Raw genomic sequence first — 18,450 nt, forward strand, 5'->3', positions numbered from 1 at the left:
TATTGAGTCAATATTTTTGTTTCACTGTATTACAGCACTGAGACTGGGTGACTTGATTCAGTTCGTTCGTTACAACGCACCGTGTCTTTCCAGTATGGTTTAATATCGTCAGCTGTTGCCAGAAAAGCTTATTTATGTACTGTTGCGGTTTGAGGTAGACGTACTGACTATAGATGATGCTATATTGCGGTAAATGTACTGATGTATTTGAGTTAGATGTAGATGACTTTATATCGAGAAATAATCAACTCGTTCATTGTACCACTCATAAATCTGTTGAATTGACAATTTCAATAGTCGTATCCTTACGTGGAATGTTTGATAACTCTTCTATAAAACAATAGATTGCAATTAATTATTTACTTTAATATTTTCTTCATTAATTTACAAATTATGGCATTATTATTATGCTGGCTATTTTATCTATATTTTTCCTCTCTGTTTATACTAGGTTTCTAGCCTTGTGAGCGCTAAATAATTAACTTAGTCTGATTTAATAAATAAATTCTTAGTTAAGTTTCCATTTTTTACAGCACGCGATAAATCTAGTTAAAGCTTGATTGAGATTTTTAATGATAGTACCTGGATGTTTGCACTACCTTTCACTACCGTTACCAGTTTTATTTTTTGGAAGGTAGCTTGAGGAAATAGTATTATCTGCGTTGGATTTGAAAATCGGATTGATTTTTGCTATTCTCCAAGCTATATAGGAAATTGAATGAGTTTATCAATGCCATTGCAAATGTGTTTTAAATAGATGGGAGCTTTTCTCGGCAACTGTTTCAAAGAACGATTAATTAAATAGTCCAGTACCAATCATTTTTTTGTTAAAAGGTTTAATATTATATGCTTTATGGACATACTTTGTTCAAGGGTGTGCTGTAGAATGATAACAAGTTTTTCACTATTGAGATTTTTTTTCTCCTTAATATTCTTAAGCCTCCCCCGTACGCAGAACTAACTATTCAGCTACGCGAAATTCAAGGTCATAGAAAATCTTAGCTTAGCTTAGCAAGGTATGGCTTGACCTTACATCGGTTGTCGAGCCATTTAAGAAGAAGAAGAAGGTTTCCTTTTCTTGCATTTTTCTTTAAAATAATAACATATTTGTTGTTCGAAGTAAAATTTTAGCGCTCATGTCTCAGGGTACAGGAAACTGATTCTCAATTTTCCGAACCCTTTTCTTTTCGTCTGATTCAGTTACGTAGATTTTGTCAACAATTTCTATTAATGTTTATGTTAGTAATTTGATTAATCATTGTAGATTATTAGAGCCACTTTCGATTTTACTCAAATCAATATAATTTATTTGAGAATCCTAAGGCAAATTTATTTTACAATTTATGTACTTTTCAAACTCAGACTAGTCTGCTAAATTGTAATTAGGAATATTCTTAGTAAATCAATGGATAATTTCAAATTGCAATAGATAAACTGTGGATAAAGGCCAAGTGCCTAAACGAATTTTAGTTAGTTATAGATCTAGAATTGAGGGAGAGCGGTTATTGTCACTTGGAAAATATGTGGGCTTATTATAATGGTTTATACAGAAATTTCCTCGTTGTACTTCCTCAGATAGAATCTTTCCCATCCGGTTAGCTTTAGCACAATCCCAGCGTTGGAGTCATGCATTAAAATATCCTCTAATTCGAATAATGTAAATATCCCCTAATTCGAATGTAATTAAAATATCGTACCTACAGCCTATTTATTCTTCTAGTTAGACAAATACACCTGTTTCTGTGAAAAGGGATTTTTTACCACTAGCCTAGCCCCATCTTTTTTGCTTGTAACTCTATCTAACCCTTAAATAGAGAGATCAGGGAGATTGTGAGGATTAAAAAATGTTTCACAAACTGGTCATATTTTTATGTTTCGACTAACAAAATAATCTGTAAATTCATAGCTTTTGCTCACAATGCCATTTGCATTCCAAAATAAAATAAGGAAAAAGTGGTCAAAATAAGGCCATTTAAAAAAAAAGTTTTGCTACGGTTAACACAATCCATGAAAATTATTTTGATTTTAGATCTACACCTCGTAAGGTACGTAAAATCAACTTCAACTATATCGCCTTTTTGATTCACATCTTAGGGACAGTTCGAAGGTGAATTTTCCCGGATAGTATCTGTTCAATGTAGCTAAGCATTTAAAAGTAATAATTTTGCTGGACAGTGGTAGTTTTTGTAACTGCTATAGACTAGATAGAACTAGACTTTTATAAAACAAAGGGACTTTTTGAGGTAGAAATTGTTTTTTGTCCAAACAATCAATTTTTTCTTCATGTAAATTCGAAATATCTTTGCGACTTAAGCAGCCGAAGAATATCGCATATGATGTTCATCACAGATAGTACACCTTAATTTGGCTAGAGCTATTCTACCATCAAGCTCAATAGATGATTTACTCAATGAGCATTGCTTAGAAACTTGCGTTCGTCCTATTTCTTAAAATTCACTTTTGAGAGCACTTTATAAAGCATTTTTATGATTTTAGAAAACGTAGAAGAATCTGGAAAATGAAGCAATTCTAGAAAAAAAATTAATATTTTTATAAACTTTCCATCTACTGACTAGTTAAGCACCAACTGACTTGAACCCGAGACCGATCGCAGGTGACCGATTTGTATTAGAGCAATTAGAAAGTGGTTCAATATTATTCGAAAAAAAGCCAGATTTTACTTACCCGTGGGTTGCTACACAACATTTTCCCAGAGCCCGTTCTGTAACGAAAAAAGTTATTTCTTTGTTAAGCTCAAGCTCGTCCGATATCTTTAAATTGCATAGGAATGACGCAACCAACCTTATCGCGGGTTGCGGATGTTGCTGATGCATTTGGTTAGTATGCGCTGAATTGCAACCTTTCTGATACGGACTCACAGATGCTAGGAAATCCTTCACAAATTGCTGATGCCGTTACACACAATCTCAGCAACATAACTAAGGTTGTTTATCATCTCCGTCGTGTGTCGTGGCGATGTTTCACGTACAGAGCTTCAGTAGCTGAAAACAAATACGCATTCATAAAATAAAGCAGGTTTGTTTTTTTTTCTGATATCGCAAGATGCAATTGCAGCAAGTTCGTCGATGAACTAATGGAAATCGTGTTCGATGGGGAACTACTCGAGCTCACCAAGGAGTTTGAACTCCTTGCAATGCGGGAATTATTATCTCCCGTTACAGATGCTTTCAATATTAGTTTTATTGAAGGCAATCGTTTTAGTGTCATGTATCATTTGCGTGTTCAGATGATTTCCGATAGCTCGAGTCGCGAGGTATTTAAAATCCCGCCAGTTGCATCTCCCATTGTGATAAACGCGCGATAAATGCACGCTTTGTCATAAAATGATAGCTGACTCACTGTAACAAGTGATAATGTAGGCCGAAGTGTCCTTACTATTTGTACACAACCATTAAAGAGGATTTCATAGCCTTTGTAACAGCTCACTTCACCCTTGCAACTCTTTTTTCTCTTCGCGCAAAGGCTATCTCGCGTTATTTTACTTTTATTTTGTGTACTGTAATCAAAGGAATGAAAATTGTATAAAATAAGTTCACTTTAAACTAAAAAGAGAACTCTCATCAACTACCGGGAGCTAGTGTACTGCTTTTTCTAGTAAAAATAACAGTATTGTACTGAATACAAATTTTACTATTACTCATCAAATGCCATGACACAAATATGCATGAAGAGAGAGAAATCTTGATTACAATCTGATTTATCTTAAGCGTAATACAAATCACATCAGACATATTTTGCGCAAAAGGGTTTACATCCAAAAGTAATTAAATCATAGAGACATCAATAATCGTTGTAAATATTATTCGCATATTAGAATCTGCATTTATTATAAACGAAGAAAAAATCCACACACATAGAGCTTTTAAAACGATCAAGGTTAGATCACCCTCCGATCATCTTCTGTATGACTATCTTATTTGCTTTCATCTAAGTAATACGATAACAATCTGTTATCGATGAATTCGTAAAAAAATGTACTGTAGCTGCAGTTCAATCGTAGGCAACTTAAAAAACCATAGTTGCTGCTGTGTTAAGACTTTCAGGCTTCAGTGGGCTATTCATGTCATTTGAATGATATCAAATCAATTAACCCCTAAAAGGAGCCCGTAAGGTCCTTTAAGCTGTCCATATTCCTACTTTCGCCTGGTAGATCGATGAAATCCCCTAGAGGCGTCGGATAAGTAAGTAAGAAATTCAAAATATTTTTTTATAAAACATGATGTTAAAGCAATTAACCGACTTAGATCAAATTAATAATTATACAACACTTATCGGATATTTCTAACACATTTTATTACTTACATGAAAATTTTTCATACATGGTGGCGCAAGTGGTTTCATAAAATTAGAAAATGGTTAATAATGGTTAATAATGGTTAAAAATGTATGAAGTACGACTCTGAAAAATAAGCAAAGAAAATACTAGCTGAATACGTACTGCATAGAAATTCTACCTAACGATAAAGCTAATGTTACGGAATGCTTCTATTCAAATTATAGGTCTTAACAATTCCTTTAATTAATAAAATGATTTTGTACGAGCACTGTCAATGTAAATATAGCAGCTTGCTTTAAAAATTCAAATTTTAATATCTATAAATAGATATGGATGGGTTTAAATATCTACGGATATAGATAAATTGTTTAAATAACTTTCTTTGGTAACTTGGTTAGTGGATAATTACTTACGTGAACAATTGATTGCTTTTGAAAAATATGTTATGACATTTATTTTACTTTTTTTAGGACAATCAATTGCAATATCGTCTGGTATGCCTTTCCCGCGATCGAGTTTTCAAATGATGTTATTATTCGTGTATATTCTTTGCCTTAATTTCGAACGGCTTTTAAATATTATAAATAAATAAAATTGGCATACATATAGCTCAACATAAAGCACAGAGATTGGCTACATAATATAGAGGAACTCAAGATAAGGAATGGGGACAGATTAAGTGGAAAGATCGATTTATCTGACGGAGTCATACATAAATTTAATATCGTATTCGGAAAAAAAAACCCTATGAATCGGTCTAAAACGTTGAATCCGACCCAGCAGCCACACTCCTTTGAAGCTTTCAGATTCTTACGCAGAAGACGAGTATCCTACGTGAAATGATTCGACCTATCTCGGGGCATCACTCGGACGAACGCTCGATCTATGATGATATAAAAATTATTTTCCGATGTACCTATTCTGACCCATGAGCCTAAGGGATACCTGTAAAGAGTTCGAACCTGTAGGGAGACATGTGAAGGGAAAGCGCTATCATAAAAAAGATGTGCCCAATAAAGGGTAACTTTCAAACGAGATTTGATTCACATATTGCCTCTCTTGAATTATATATGCGCAACTCAAATCAGAAGCGTTAAAGAATTTTAGGGCTTGGGACCAGTAAAACCCGTGACAATTAAAGTCTCCCGGCATTAAATACTATGTAGGCAACCGTTTCTCGATTTCTCTTTTGATCTTTTCAATACATGCAGATTTGAAAATTTTTTTTAAATGTTTTTCGTCCATTTTATTGTTGATATACACGATATTTAGCGCAATAAACTCATTGATTGAATATCTCAAACTCATTCAATCCACTAGCTCCAAATATTTACCAAATCAATAGACTAGTTATCTTAGATATGCACTAAAAATTAACAAAAAATCAAAATTTTCAACCAATTATCTAAAACCAGTATATCAAACTCATTTCACTGGCGAAACACTTCTCATTATAATTTCATCGGGTCGCGAAGTTCAGTAAACGCTTGTAAATTCATAAACTTTATTTGTAAATTAGTTGTTAAACGAGATCGAAAAGAGCTACACGTGAATTACATTAAAAAACAGATATTGATCGAAGGCACTAGTTTAAAAAAACGAACATGAATTGCAGATTAGCACGTTGCAGGATAGCACGCTTGATTCAGAAGGCGATTTGGTTGAGCTTAGAATATTACCATCAAAACTTCATCTCATCTTAGGTATTAATTTTATCCAAAACTAACTACAATTTTACGATTATTATCACTTGCAATAGCTAAATGTTTTTGTCTAAATAGATAATATTAAAATTGTATAACTTCCGCAACGATTTCGCACCAAAAACTGTTGCTCAGTTTATTGTGACTTTCATTGCACTTTTTGGTAATTTTTGTGCCTACTCACAGTGGGATTGTACGTTATAATATTAAAGGCAGTTCAGGCTATATTTTTGGTTCAATTGCATTATGCTCAGCGAAATGTACATTACGAACGATTTTGATCTCATAAACGGTCACCGGCAAGTGATGAAACGGTTGCCGGAAAACTAACCATAAGGGTTGGGTCGGGAAATGTAATGCCTAGAAACGAATACAATTGAGACAGACGATCATGCGTTACAGTAATGGCTTTCGGATTGGTTTGTTTGTTTCATGTTAAAGCAGCTAACAATACCGTCCGTTGTAGCTTGCCAAAAAAACCATGCTATCTCGAATGGGCTACAACATATTTTTGATACATTTTCTTATGCTGAAAAAGAAAACCAAATACACATGACGGCAACCGAAGCCGGCACAGGACAACACTCGAGTTCACACAGGAACCATTCCTGCATGAATGCGCGAGTTTCCGTTGTGTTTCACATTGCGGCAAGCATTTTATTGAATAAAAAACGGTTTATCACTCACGCCTTATCTTTGGTGTTATTGAACATGCCGTAAACGTATTGATCAACCCTGTCATGCGCACATTGGTACACTACCGACTGATAACCCTTCATATAATTAGCGTTGCCGCCGGCTCCAAATTGCTTATGGTTGCTGGCTAATGCTCATTAAAAATGCCGCCCTAGAGGTAGACTGGCTTCGAAATGTACAGCTGGTGGGAAAATGCAAATGCAACCAGGGAAAAGCGAAGTTATATGACGCACATTGACGAGATGTTGTGGCAAACGCCACCAGATGAATTTTCCCAACCCACACCAGTCCAGCGCGGCTGTAAAGCTTCTTTCCTGCTCAAGACAGAGTGAGGACGTTCCTCTGCAGACGCTGCACGGATAGTTTTGATTTAATTTTTTAATGGAATTGGTTTTTATTAATCATGTACTCCTTTTTTTGCATCTCCTACTCTGAGATGGTTTCCCCTACACAAGTATCACTCAATATTATTTTTGTTGTTGTTATTTCTCACTATTTCCACCCAATTTCCGCGCCGTGATCCATCGCCGCCAAAAATTGATCCCTACTCACCCACCCACCCACACACGCAAACACACGCACGCACGCAAACATGCACCCAGAATACACACGCGCGCGCATACACTCGTATAACGGCCAAACTGTTCATCAACGTACTAAAAGTAAAATGGAAAGAAAAATACTTTCAACAACCAGGGGCGCCCTTTCCCCCTCCCCCAGGATGCAGCCACCCACCGGCCGGTTCGCCCGGTTGGGTTTTGCATTTAAGTTTTTACTAAGAAAGAAAAGTGTTCCTTTTGATTGCTGTATTGAGGTGGTTCCGCCGTCTGCAACCGGCCAGGATCTGCTCACTGCCCTCGCCGGCGTTACCAATGCGGTTGAATCTCCTGAAATTTCCACGACTGGTACGCGTTGTTGATGTCACACGGCATAAGCGCTAGCTGGCGCGTCTGCGGCTGATACCCCATACACTTCTTGTGTGTCCGGTGCAGCAACGTGCCAGATTGCTCATCATACTGCCACGGTCCGTCGACGGTTCCGAGCCGGCAAAAGGCGAGCTTAATCTCGGCATTGTACGCCTCAATGCAACGCTCACCGACCCCAAGCTGGCCAGCTCCGTTCAACCGGATCAGCTGGTTGTGGCCCTGCCCGTGACACGGCTGCAACCCAATCACGGCCGGTGGCTGGCGCCCGAGCGCGTCCACACACTTTTCCTTCCCAACGTTGCTCAGCTCGCCCCATTTCACGTTCGCCGGCAGCATCGGGTATTTGTCCAGCACGTCGTACGCGACGTTATCCATGTACCACTGGAAGCTCTTGCACTGTAGGCGCTCCTTCAGCGCGAGCTGCTCGCTAATGTCGCCCATGTCGAGGAACCGTGCCAGCGGTTCGCGCGTGTAGAAATACTCCTTGTACGGACCGTCGAACCACGTCTCGATGACGCGCTTGTAGTTGATCGTGATCAGTGGGCCCTTCTTTTTGCTCGCCAGCTTACCAAAGTTGTACGGCATGAAGCCACGGTACACGTGGCCAACGCGCGAACACGGCACCCACTCGATGCTGCCCCCACACTGCCAGATCTTGAAGCTTAGCTCGAAATTTTCTCCACCCCACACGAGCAGGCCGGAATCGTACGCACCGAGCTCGAGGAAAAACTTCCGATTTATCGCGAACAGGCCACCGGCGTGGGTCGGGCTGCGGTACGGTTCGCTATCATGCTTCCGGCGCTTCTGCTCACGCCGTGGCACCTCGTTCTCCTTGTACAGCATGCCCCACTCGAAGATGCCGCGATAATGGTGCCCATCCGCGTACACCGGCCGATACTCGAACGTGTTGTGGTCAATCCCGTCGATGATGGGCACGGTCATGACCGTCCGATCCCGATGGATGGGCGCTAACAGCGGTGGCAACCAGTTCGTGTTGACCTCACAGTGGGCGTCGAGATAGACGATCACCTCGCCGGTGGCCTCGTTTGCGCCGCGGGACCGTGTCCGGATGAGACCCTCGCGTTCGCTATTCCGGATCAGCTTGACCATGCTGCCGAACCGCTCGATATACCGCTCGAGCTTCTCGCGCAGGTCCTCCTTGTCCGAGTAGTCATCCACGAGGATGATCTCGTGCAGCAGGTGCTTCGGGGAGCGATTCAGCACGGAGTGAACCGTGCGCATCAGCACGCTGAAACCCTCGTTGTGGAAGACGATGATGACGCTCGTCCGGGGCAGCTCGTACGGGTAGTCCCAGTGTTTGCACTCCTCCAACCGGGTGTCTTTGATCGTGCGGTCCAGCGAGATGGCGTCCGACACGACGATGTTCATGCCGTACTCCATCTCGGCGTCGGTGGCCCGGTTCTGTTGCTCCTCGGGCAGTACGTACGCTTTGCCACCCTCGCCGGGTCCGTCCGGCGTTGGGCTGGCCACTGGCTCGAAGTTGCCCAGTCCCTCCACCAGCTGCGGTACCTCCTTCGGGTGGCTGCGGTCCGGGGCCGCATCCCCCCCGCCCTCGCCTGTACGGTGTGCCGCGAAGCGCGCGTGGTACACCTCTTTCACCTTGTGCTGGTCGACGCCGGACCAGGCCGCGATCATGTACAATATGAGGCCCACTATCGCTAGACTGACCGCGATCCGAAATATCCGGCCGCCCCGTATGTTCGTCACTCGCATCCTGCCCCCCGTTGTGGACCACCCGGTTTCTTGGCTACGTGTCCAGTTGCGTCAGGTGTCGCATACACGTTTTTTTTGTGGTGGGAACGTTGCAGCCAAACAATGCTCGCTATTGTGCGCACCGTCGATATGGAACCGTCGTTTTTTTTTTCTTTTCTTCTCTTCGCACTCGACGAGCAATTGCGGCCAGCCGCTTTCACCGCTCTCTTTCACCGTCGTCGCGCATCCGCCCACCGCCGTCGCACACCTGCGTGTTATGCTGCCACGCTGCCTTGCTGGAACGCGAAATTGGCACGTTTCGGGAACCGCACTCGCTGGCGTTCGATGCAGCTTGGCTGGAATGATCCGGTTGCCGACTTGCGCCACACGGACACGACGAATTTCCTTGCTGACTGGCTGCCGTGGCGGAATGTGTGCCGTTCGAGAACCGTGCGTGTCCGGCCCCGTGTAGCCTGGCCTGAAATTGCGAGTGTGTGTGCGGGGTTTCGGTTCATACGTAAACAAATGTCAAACGGTGTCGAGCAGTTCTGTTGCCAATGGCCTCATGTCAGTTTGCCTGCGAGCAGCGATGTATATTGCACGGCATGGAAAGCGCTTTGCACGTAACTGTCAAACATCCTTTCTGCTACTGCTGGAATCATTATACGCAGGTCGTATTACTCTTAAATCCGTCTGAACGTAACGTTAACGTTTGGGTTATGACATTGCTCGATATGAGCATAGATGTGACCGGAATATTCTTATTCAATACCTAGTACTTTATACATTAGCCTTCTAAGTCTAAAAGGCTGTTCTCTTCGCTTTCTTAAAGTTTCTTCGTTTTCTTCTTAACATCTTGAATGCCGCGTCACCCAACAAGTGAGTGATGGCTAATTTTCCAGTACGCCATGTCACCCACTTTTGTGTGACGGGAAAAACGTTTGATTTTAAAATGCAATTTTAGAATATTTAAAACGACTATTATGTACATATATCTAATTTATGACCAAACAGGAATCCGAATGAAGGTAAAGAAAACCAAAAATTCATCACAAACCTTAAACGTAAAGAATTGAAGCCGGTTCAATCGTTTTTAATACATATGAACATGTAACGCATGAATCGTGGCGTTCTGTCCAATTAAAAAAAATACTTCTCACTCAAGGTGTTAATTTGAATAAAAGTTGTATGGACGGTAGGATACTTGCCAACGAATTATGTCACTTAGAGATGCACGTGTACTAAGTTCAGCTAGAATCGTGTAGGTTATTATAGTATTTTCCGATCCATTTTACCAGTAAAACAATATAAATATTAATTTACATTTTTTTAAATAACTAGTTCCTAACGGGCCTTCCCCGTACGCAGGACTGACTACCCAGCTACTAGAAATTTCAAGTCATAGAAAGCCTTGGTTAAGCATAGCAAGGTAGGCCTTAATGGAGAGTAATTCAGCAGGAAAGGTGATCTTTTTCTAAGCCAAAAGAAACAAAATTATCTTCTTGTAAAAATCATTTAAACTATTCAATTTTGTAGTTGGCGACTTTTTAGATGCAACTAATGATAAAATAATGTGTAATTAAAACTGAAATTTCAATGGAATGTATGAAAAAATGGTTGCAATGGAAGGTATGAAAAAATCAATCAATTTTATTCAATACCAACTGATCGGAAATAATGTAAATAATTTGATGAACTTTATTTATTTACTCTTCTATAAGCAATTCGAATAAAATCAAAATGAATATGAATGAGATTTTACAGTGGTGTGTGACATATATTTAACTCTGTATTGTATCTAATTTATGATAATGTATACAGATTAGTGATCTAAAATGAAATTTTAATCTCTGGAAAGAAATATTTGTTCTTGTTCTTAACAATTCTAACGGTTGTTTAAAACAAAAACTAAAATAGTTAGAAAAATACTATCACAAATCCCTTCAACATTTCTTCTTGTAATATTTAAAACTGTAATATGGACACAGACCCCTATATCAGCATTCTTGATTATAATTATAAACTTAATGCCTATTACAGCCTCCATAAATGCATGCGTTCAGAAGATACGCATTAGAAATTTTGCTTCCTTTTCCGCTAAAATGGCAGTTTTACTTGAAATCTAAAACTAAAAAATCAAAATGAAGTGATAAAGTTAAATTTTCATACTACAGTGAAATGTTATAATATTCTGCTCGGATTTTTTCAGCATTAATTAATGTTCGTTCCGTACTATCTTATACATGGCTTATACTGCTTAAACATTTGCTCGTATGCCGTGTTGGATCTAACTGAAAAAAATGCTGGTATGGTTTAGTAGTTAGTAATGCACACTGGTGCATTTTGACTGGCTAATTTGCCCCATTTTGCTCCTTTCAAATTACAAATGAATTCGAGTGGGGGAGTCCGTGCATGAGTAGATGACGCTGCTATTCTTTTCAAACCCTCAAGCAATAAAATGCTCGAAATGCTAGTTTTAAATTCACAGTTTGTATCATCCTTAAATAATTTCCGTTGTAGAGTTGCTTGAAGCACAAAGCATATTTTGCAAATTATTATGCAAGACAGCTGTAAGCACAAAGTGATTTGTTTTTTTTTCTTTTTTATTACTGTGCTTAAAATTAATTTCTAATGCACTCGTGTTTTTTGTGATTTTTTTTCAAAATCATCATTTGTTTTATAGGTCCTCCACAAACAGCAGCACAATCTACAAATTTGGTGGCCATTCTCATTTATGTAATTGGAAAATAACTGTTTGCGTAACGAGTAAGTTATCTATTATGTATACTATTTAACTTATTGATCTACCTCTATTCAACACTCAGTACTTAACTCAATACTACTATTCAACTTATAGCTTAGGGTTAAGTTTATCTGGATGAGAAGCAATTGGATGTCGTTTCTAAAGTTTCTACGAAACTTGTCGGCATTGAATTATAGCTGAAGATCTTGTACCAAAGCTGGATCAAATAATTTACTAAAGTGCGTATTACAATAAACGAATAGTATGTTTAATCAGATCTCAGATAAGATCATTTAAATATACCTTATCAAGTGATTATTATTGGTCATATCATTTACAATTTTATTTACTTATTTGTAGTTAATCCAACCAATGATTCTGATCAACAACAAAGATGTCCTCTGAAAACTCTAATGACCAGTATATAAGTGAATCCTCGCCCAATGATGCTGAATCTAAAAACCTGATATTACCAGATGAAAGGAGCAATCATGAAGATGATCTGCGGTTGAATGACTGCCTGACCACAGATCAGGAAATTGTGTTGATAGATTCATATTCCGACGAGCTCATCAAATATTATCTACACAAATCCAATGATTTCCTACATGATTTCCTCAAGCCCTTGACTGATTTGATTGAAGATTCTGAAAATATGTTAGATGAAATAGACGAGTTAGTATATTTATTATCAAACTGCTATATCGATAAAGAAGAAGATGAGGAAACAACAGAATCAGATTCTAACAAACCCACCGAACATAATTTAGAAAATCCTGATGAGAGTGAAGAATATATCCTGCCATCGAAATGTATAATCAATGAGACTGTGGATATTGAGACAAATGAAATTATATTAACAGTAGAAGAGCTGGAACCGCCCTTTTTTTGTATGGATAATTGTCGTTTTCACGTGGCTTTATTCGATGAATCGGTTCTAGAAAATGAACTATACTCAAACGAGGATTTGAGCTCAACCATTCAATTGTTGGAAAACAACATTAGCGTTGAATCTAAGGGTAAGCACTACTTGTTTGAATGTATAGGTTTTGCAAATTATCACAACAATACGAGAAAGCAATCTTACTCAATACAGAATTGTTTACAAATGATTTAAATCTGCCATTTTAGAAGCATCCCAGCAGAGCGAATTGTGGTCAGAAAAACAAAAGACGAAGAAAAAAATCCGAACAAAGCGATACACCAGAACGAACTATGCGCGTCGACTGCGTCGTCGTACATCATCGAAAATACATAATTCGGATCTATCGTTCAGGAGCCAAATTCAAATAGCCAAGGAGTTGTCAATGCTACAGACTCAAATTGAATCTGATCCTGAAGATGACAATACAAACGAAATCAACCATACGAATTCGAAACCATCGCCCCAACGAGACTCAAAGGAAATGGTCGCCAAAGATATTAAGCGAATGAAACGATGTACTCGCAGCAATTCCAAATTACAGACGTTGAGGAAATAACACATGCTTCAGACACTTTAAATTGACTCTCCCGTAACTTAACATGCTTAAATACTTAACATTATCTGCTTAACATTTCAATTTAATATGAAGATCGAAGAGACTGTCTTGCCTTAGTCTAGATCCAAGAGAAAATAAGGTTGTTTTTTTCTAAAAAGAACTGAGCTTATTTACATTAATACCATTTTAACGGAAACATATTTACTCAAACGTGCATTAAACCTTCCAGTTGCTGATAGCTGATTTATATAGACCTGGAAAGTTCAACAGATTCAATAGCTTTATACAAAGCACAACAGAATCAGTTGTCTATCTAAACTAACTCTAACTTATGCAATCGATTTAAACTAATCTTTTTAAGCAATACTAATAATTTTATACATACAAAAAAGTATGGTGTTGAAGGTGAATGTGCTGTTGAAACACAAAATTGAAGAAACTGGAAAAGTGTTCATTGCAACATTTACTCAGAGGCTCAATGTGTAACATGTATTTGTTACAATTAATCGGTAGCTTCCTAAAACAGATTTTTTCAATTTACTTTTCTTTTTCTCAATACGATCTGGCCTTCCCTAACATGTAACATATGTACTTTTATTATTTAAAAAAATACTAACTTTGGAATAATTTAAATTACACAAAACTATGATACGTACGATATTTGCCATCGCAAACTATATCTAATGTGCCTGAAAAAATAACATTAAGATTTTGGCAAAAAATGTAGCAATTAATTTGTTTAGCTGCTCCAAGCTACACGAATATTTATAATTTTATATTTAATTCAAATGTTATGAAACTTTGTTTAGCTTTCTTTCGATCTATCATTAACTATTTTAATATTCAAATTCTTGAACCTTTATAATTTATTTTAAATTCTAATGTTGTTCAAAAGCAAGCGAAGACTAGTTACCTGGCTGAGCGTCCGATAATCAAAATAGACTATGATTAAGTCTATTGCGCTCAGTTTCAGTTGAATTTCCAATCAATCGGAAGATTTTCTTCATGTTTTCAAAAATCATCTGACTATATCTCTTGTTGCCATAACAGTAATGCTATAGCCATAAATATAAAATACAATGTTTTTGTACACACTTTAAATATCTTCAAATTGAAACAAAAATTCGCTGTGATACTGTGTGATTACAAAGTTTTTGAAACTACGTAAAAGAAAACGTATATGTTTTGGGAAAGTGTAATTTTATTGGCATAAATTAAATGAATTGATAAATGAAGAAAATTTACTCGTGGGAGGTGTGATTTACAGAAGCGAATTATATTTAACCATATATGAATTCAAAGACAATACAAATGTAAAACTATATATACACAAAATAAGCAAAAAGTTATAAGGAAACTACATATGTTGACTAGATACAGATGTAAGTGATATTGCACAGTTGACGCTATAAAGAAAGCATAAAATAAACAATGTTACCAATTATACGGTTGAAAGCTTTCGTGTTTACCTTTTTTATTAACAAAGAAAGCTTATTTCACGTTTGTTCAGCCTCACACTTCTATACCCAAAATGGTGAAATTTGAACTACTCTTGAGGCATTTTCAAATGCTCGAACAACTTACAAAATGATGATAACAGAACATAACTGAGTTCAAAATACTCATTTAAACTGATAAACAATTTTCTGATTCATTATATTGTGCTTATTATATTCAAAAGCTAAGAATTCAAATACAAAACGAATAATAAATTATGTAAACACAAAATATACAAATCGTTATCTAGAACTGATAAAAAAGTAATAGTTATCGCACAGTTGTTGCTTGTAATAACGAAAAAATAAACTATATCAGTTATACGGTTGAGCATTTATTTTTGCCCTTTTTTACAAAAGATAACCTATTTAACAGATCATCACACTTCTATACACAAAATTGTGAAGTTTGAATCACCCTTAAGATATATTTTCAAATATACGAAACTACTTACAAAATGATAGTCATATATCATTTGCGAATAAAATACTTATATTAAACAATAAACGATTTTTTGGTAATTGATTTTCGCTTTATAACGGCTGATTAATAGCAGCACCATTCCCCTTCCTAACTTTTCTACGGTGCTCTGTGAGCGTGCTCCGCCGCACGAAAAGGCTTTTCATACAATTGCCATTCATCGCTGTCAACCTTATTTCCGACTTCGTTCTGACAACCACCATGCCATTTTCTTTTCGAGTCAGCACTCTGTTCAGGGTACATGTCTTGCCGAAGAGCATCCTAATTTTAGAGTTATTCTATAAGAATTCCCTTCGAAAATATCTGCAAACTATCACTAGCGACCGGTTGGCTCCGTGCCTGTGAATGATTTACAAAGTTCGGCTCTAGTTAACTTAAACAAATCGTGCACGTTAACCACGCTGTGGCGAACCGGGAGCGTGCATCACACACAGTTTCAAGCTTAAGCAGTATTAGTTGATGCGTATGAGCTAGTGTCTACTTTTCATTGTTTCATCCACAGATTCGCTGGATTATATTTAAGCTATAAAGTGACGCGATGCAGCTGCACGTGAGAGGGTTGAACACGCACGTCCTGGACGTCCAGGCCGGAGACAGCATAAGCCATGTCAAGGTAAGCCATTTATTTTTTTTTTGCCCGTGTGCAACACTTACAAACACTGTCAATTGCATGATTCGATACGAACGCGGTCCCACCGGGAGTGCAGTGGACAGCAGAATTAATCCGTTACCGTTGGATTCGATTCCCTAGAACCGCTGCTAGAACACTTTTGACCGTTTGACCCGCACTTCAATCACCTTCATAGGATGGATTATTGATGGCGCCGGGATAGGTTGTGTCAGCACAGTAGTACACTATTTGAACTGGAATATGCAAACATTACCAAGCCGGTGACTCCTAGCTCGATGCTGCACTTGAGAAAACGCGGCTTAAGAACGTTTGCTATAATAATGATTGCAATCCAAACCGTGATCTCTCTGTGCCGCTCAATGAAGAAAAAACGATTTGATTTTTTCCGTCCTCGGCATGGCAATCGTTTGACGCAAACAGTTTCATTAGTTTACATTCGCTCGTTTGAAATTTCAGCACGCGCTTTTGGCCAGATCCGCAGACATTCAATGGTGCCGGATCTCTAACGTGTGTGCTAGATTGACGCGCATCTATCTACTCGGTTTTTAGGACCTTTTCGTGGTTATTACCGAGATGCGAATGCTCGCAACAGGCTGCTAACGTTAAAAACATCACCCACAAATCAGTCCCATTGGTTAACATGCGTTCGTTGAAAGGCTTTGCGCACACTTTTGGCCAGATCCGCATGCATTCGATGGTGCCGGATCTCTAACGTGTGTGCTAGATTGACGCGCATTTTTCTACTCGGTTTATAGGATCTTTTCGTGGTTAATACCGAGATGCAAATGCTCGCTACAGGCTGCTTACGTTAAAAACATCTCCCACAAAACAGTCCCATTGGTAAACATGCGTTCGTTGAAAGGCTTTGCGCACACTTTTGGTCAGATCCGCATGCATTCGATGGTGCCGGATCTCTAACGTGTGTGCTAGATTGACGCGCATTTTTCTACTCGGTTTATAGGATCTTTTCGTGGTTAATACCGAGATGCAAATGCTCGCTACAGGCTCCTTAAGCATAAAGCATAAATAACATGTCCCAATCTGCAAGCACCAGTCGCTTTGTGGCCGCTCAGATCCATTACAACCTGCGGTCGCATCAAACGTGCTAATTGCTAGAGTAAAAACTTGAATTTGAGACCTTTGCTTTCTGTATCAGTGGAAGCTCAAAGGGAGCGAAAATTCAAGACATGCATTACAACACATTCGAGCTTCGAACACACTCGTATTGAAACTTTCAGACGGCAGATTCTAGCGGAACCTCGCAGATTTCGCCCACTGCGGGGATCCTCCAAACACCTGCCCATAATGAACCCCTCAGGAACATTGAGAAACGGTTGACCAGATGCACATCTTCCGTTGCACTAACCGTGGTATAAATTGTTCCCACATTCGGTTTCTCGTGGGTATAACCGCATTCTCAGGATATCGATCAATCGCAATTTGTCGTTCAATCACAATCCTTCTGCACGCGGGAAAAGTGTTCAAATTAATCATTATTTCTTTCTCTTTCATTTTCCTTTTCGGGCGAACCGATGGGGTAGGCATTGGTGGCCGGACTGGAGTCGGTGAACGCTGAGGACCTCATTCTGTACTGCGAGGGTATGCCGCTGGCCAATGATATGGCCGTTGGGCAGCTGAGCTCGATCGAACTGGATGTCACCGTCGGTCTGCTCGGTGGTAAGGTGCACGGTTCGCTTGCCCGTGCGGGTAAGGTGAAGGGCCAAACACCGAAGGTGGAAAAGAAGGAGAAAAAGAAGAAGAAGACGGGCCGCGCAAAGCGACGCATCCAGTACAACAGGCGTTTCTCGAGCGTGGTCCAGGCGTACGGTCGCCGGCGAGGTCCGAATGCCAATTCCGCCTAAGAAAAGCAGACAGGCTTGAGAGGGAAACGTGAGCGTGAAAAGTGGAAGGAAACATCTCCTTTCAGTGAGACGGATCGCTAAAAAGATGCGCTAAAACACACACACACTTTATTCGACGTGTTGTTTGATTTCGCCAATAAAAGAAGCATCAAAAGCTTATACACAAGATTCGCCTTTTTACTCTCTTCTCTATGTGGGATTGCTAAAGTTTCCGTAAGGCTCGATTTCAGACATGAGGTTGATCAGGTAAGTATCAGGAAGGTTGATAGGTTATTAACAATCTCTTTTATCTGGTACCGTTGCAGATTCGTGAAACGATCCCTTCAATCAAATTTTCAACTTGAAAACCAAACAGTTGCTTGATTCAGATATACCATCGTGTCAATACTTCAATCAATCCTAACGTATCAAATCATAAAGG

The 18,450-nt window shown here is 39.0% G+C and overlaps 2 protein-coding genes across 2 annotated transcripts; one reads left to right on the plus strand and one right to left on the minus strand.

Moving 5' to 3' along the window:
* Positions 1 to 7,299: 7,299 nt before the first annotated feature.
* Positions 7,300 to 9,813, minus strand: LOC128728608 (N-acetylgalactosaminyltransferase 7). The gene has a single exon (XM_053822236.1). It carries the CDS (start codon positions 9,354 to 9,356, stop codon positions 7,563 to 7,565), a length of 1,794 nt encoding a protein of 597 aa, XP_053678211.1. The 5' UTR covers positions 9,357 to 9,813; the 3' UTR covers positions 7,300 to 7,562.
* Positions 9,814 to 15,746: 5,933 nt separating this feature from the next.
* Positions 15,747 to 18,190, plus strand: LOC128729274 (FAU ubiquitin-like and ribosomal protein S30). The gene is made up of 3 exons (XM_053822940.1): positions 15,747 to 15,773; positions 16,039 to 16,149; positions 17,709 to 18,190. The coding sequence occupies exons 2-3, from the start codon at positions 16,075 to 16,077 to the stop codon at positions 18,027 to 18,029; spliced, it is 396 nt and encodes a 131-aa protein (XP_053678915.1). The 5' UTR covers positions 15,747 to 15,773; positions 16,039 to 16,074; the 3' UTR covers positions 18,030 to 18,190.
* Positions 18,191 to 18,450: the final 260 nt, after the last annotated feature.

Source organism: Anopheles nili, chromosome X, assembly GCF_943737925.1.
Source record: "Anopheles nili chromosome X, idAnoNiliSN_F5_01, whole genome shotgun sequence".
In the NCBI taxonomy this organism is placed as follows: domain Eukaryota; kingdom Metazoa; phylum Arthropoda; class Insecta; order Diptera; family Culicidae; genus Anopheles; species Anopheles nili.

Coding starts and splice junctions, on each gene's coding strand:
- LOC128728608 (XM_053822236.1), bottom strand. CDS start 9,356: ATGCGAGTGACGAACATACGGGGCGGCCGGATATTTCGGATCGCGGTC.
- LOC128729274 (XM_053822940.1), top strand. CDS start 16,075: ATGCAGCTGCACGTGAGAGGGTTGAACACGCACGTCCTGGACGTCCAG. Junction 16,150..17,708: donor ACAGCATAAGCCATGTCAAG/GTAAGCCATTTA, acceptor CCGATGGGGTAG/GCATTGGTGGCCGGACTGGA.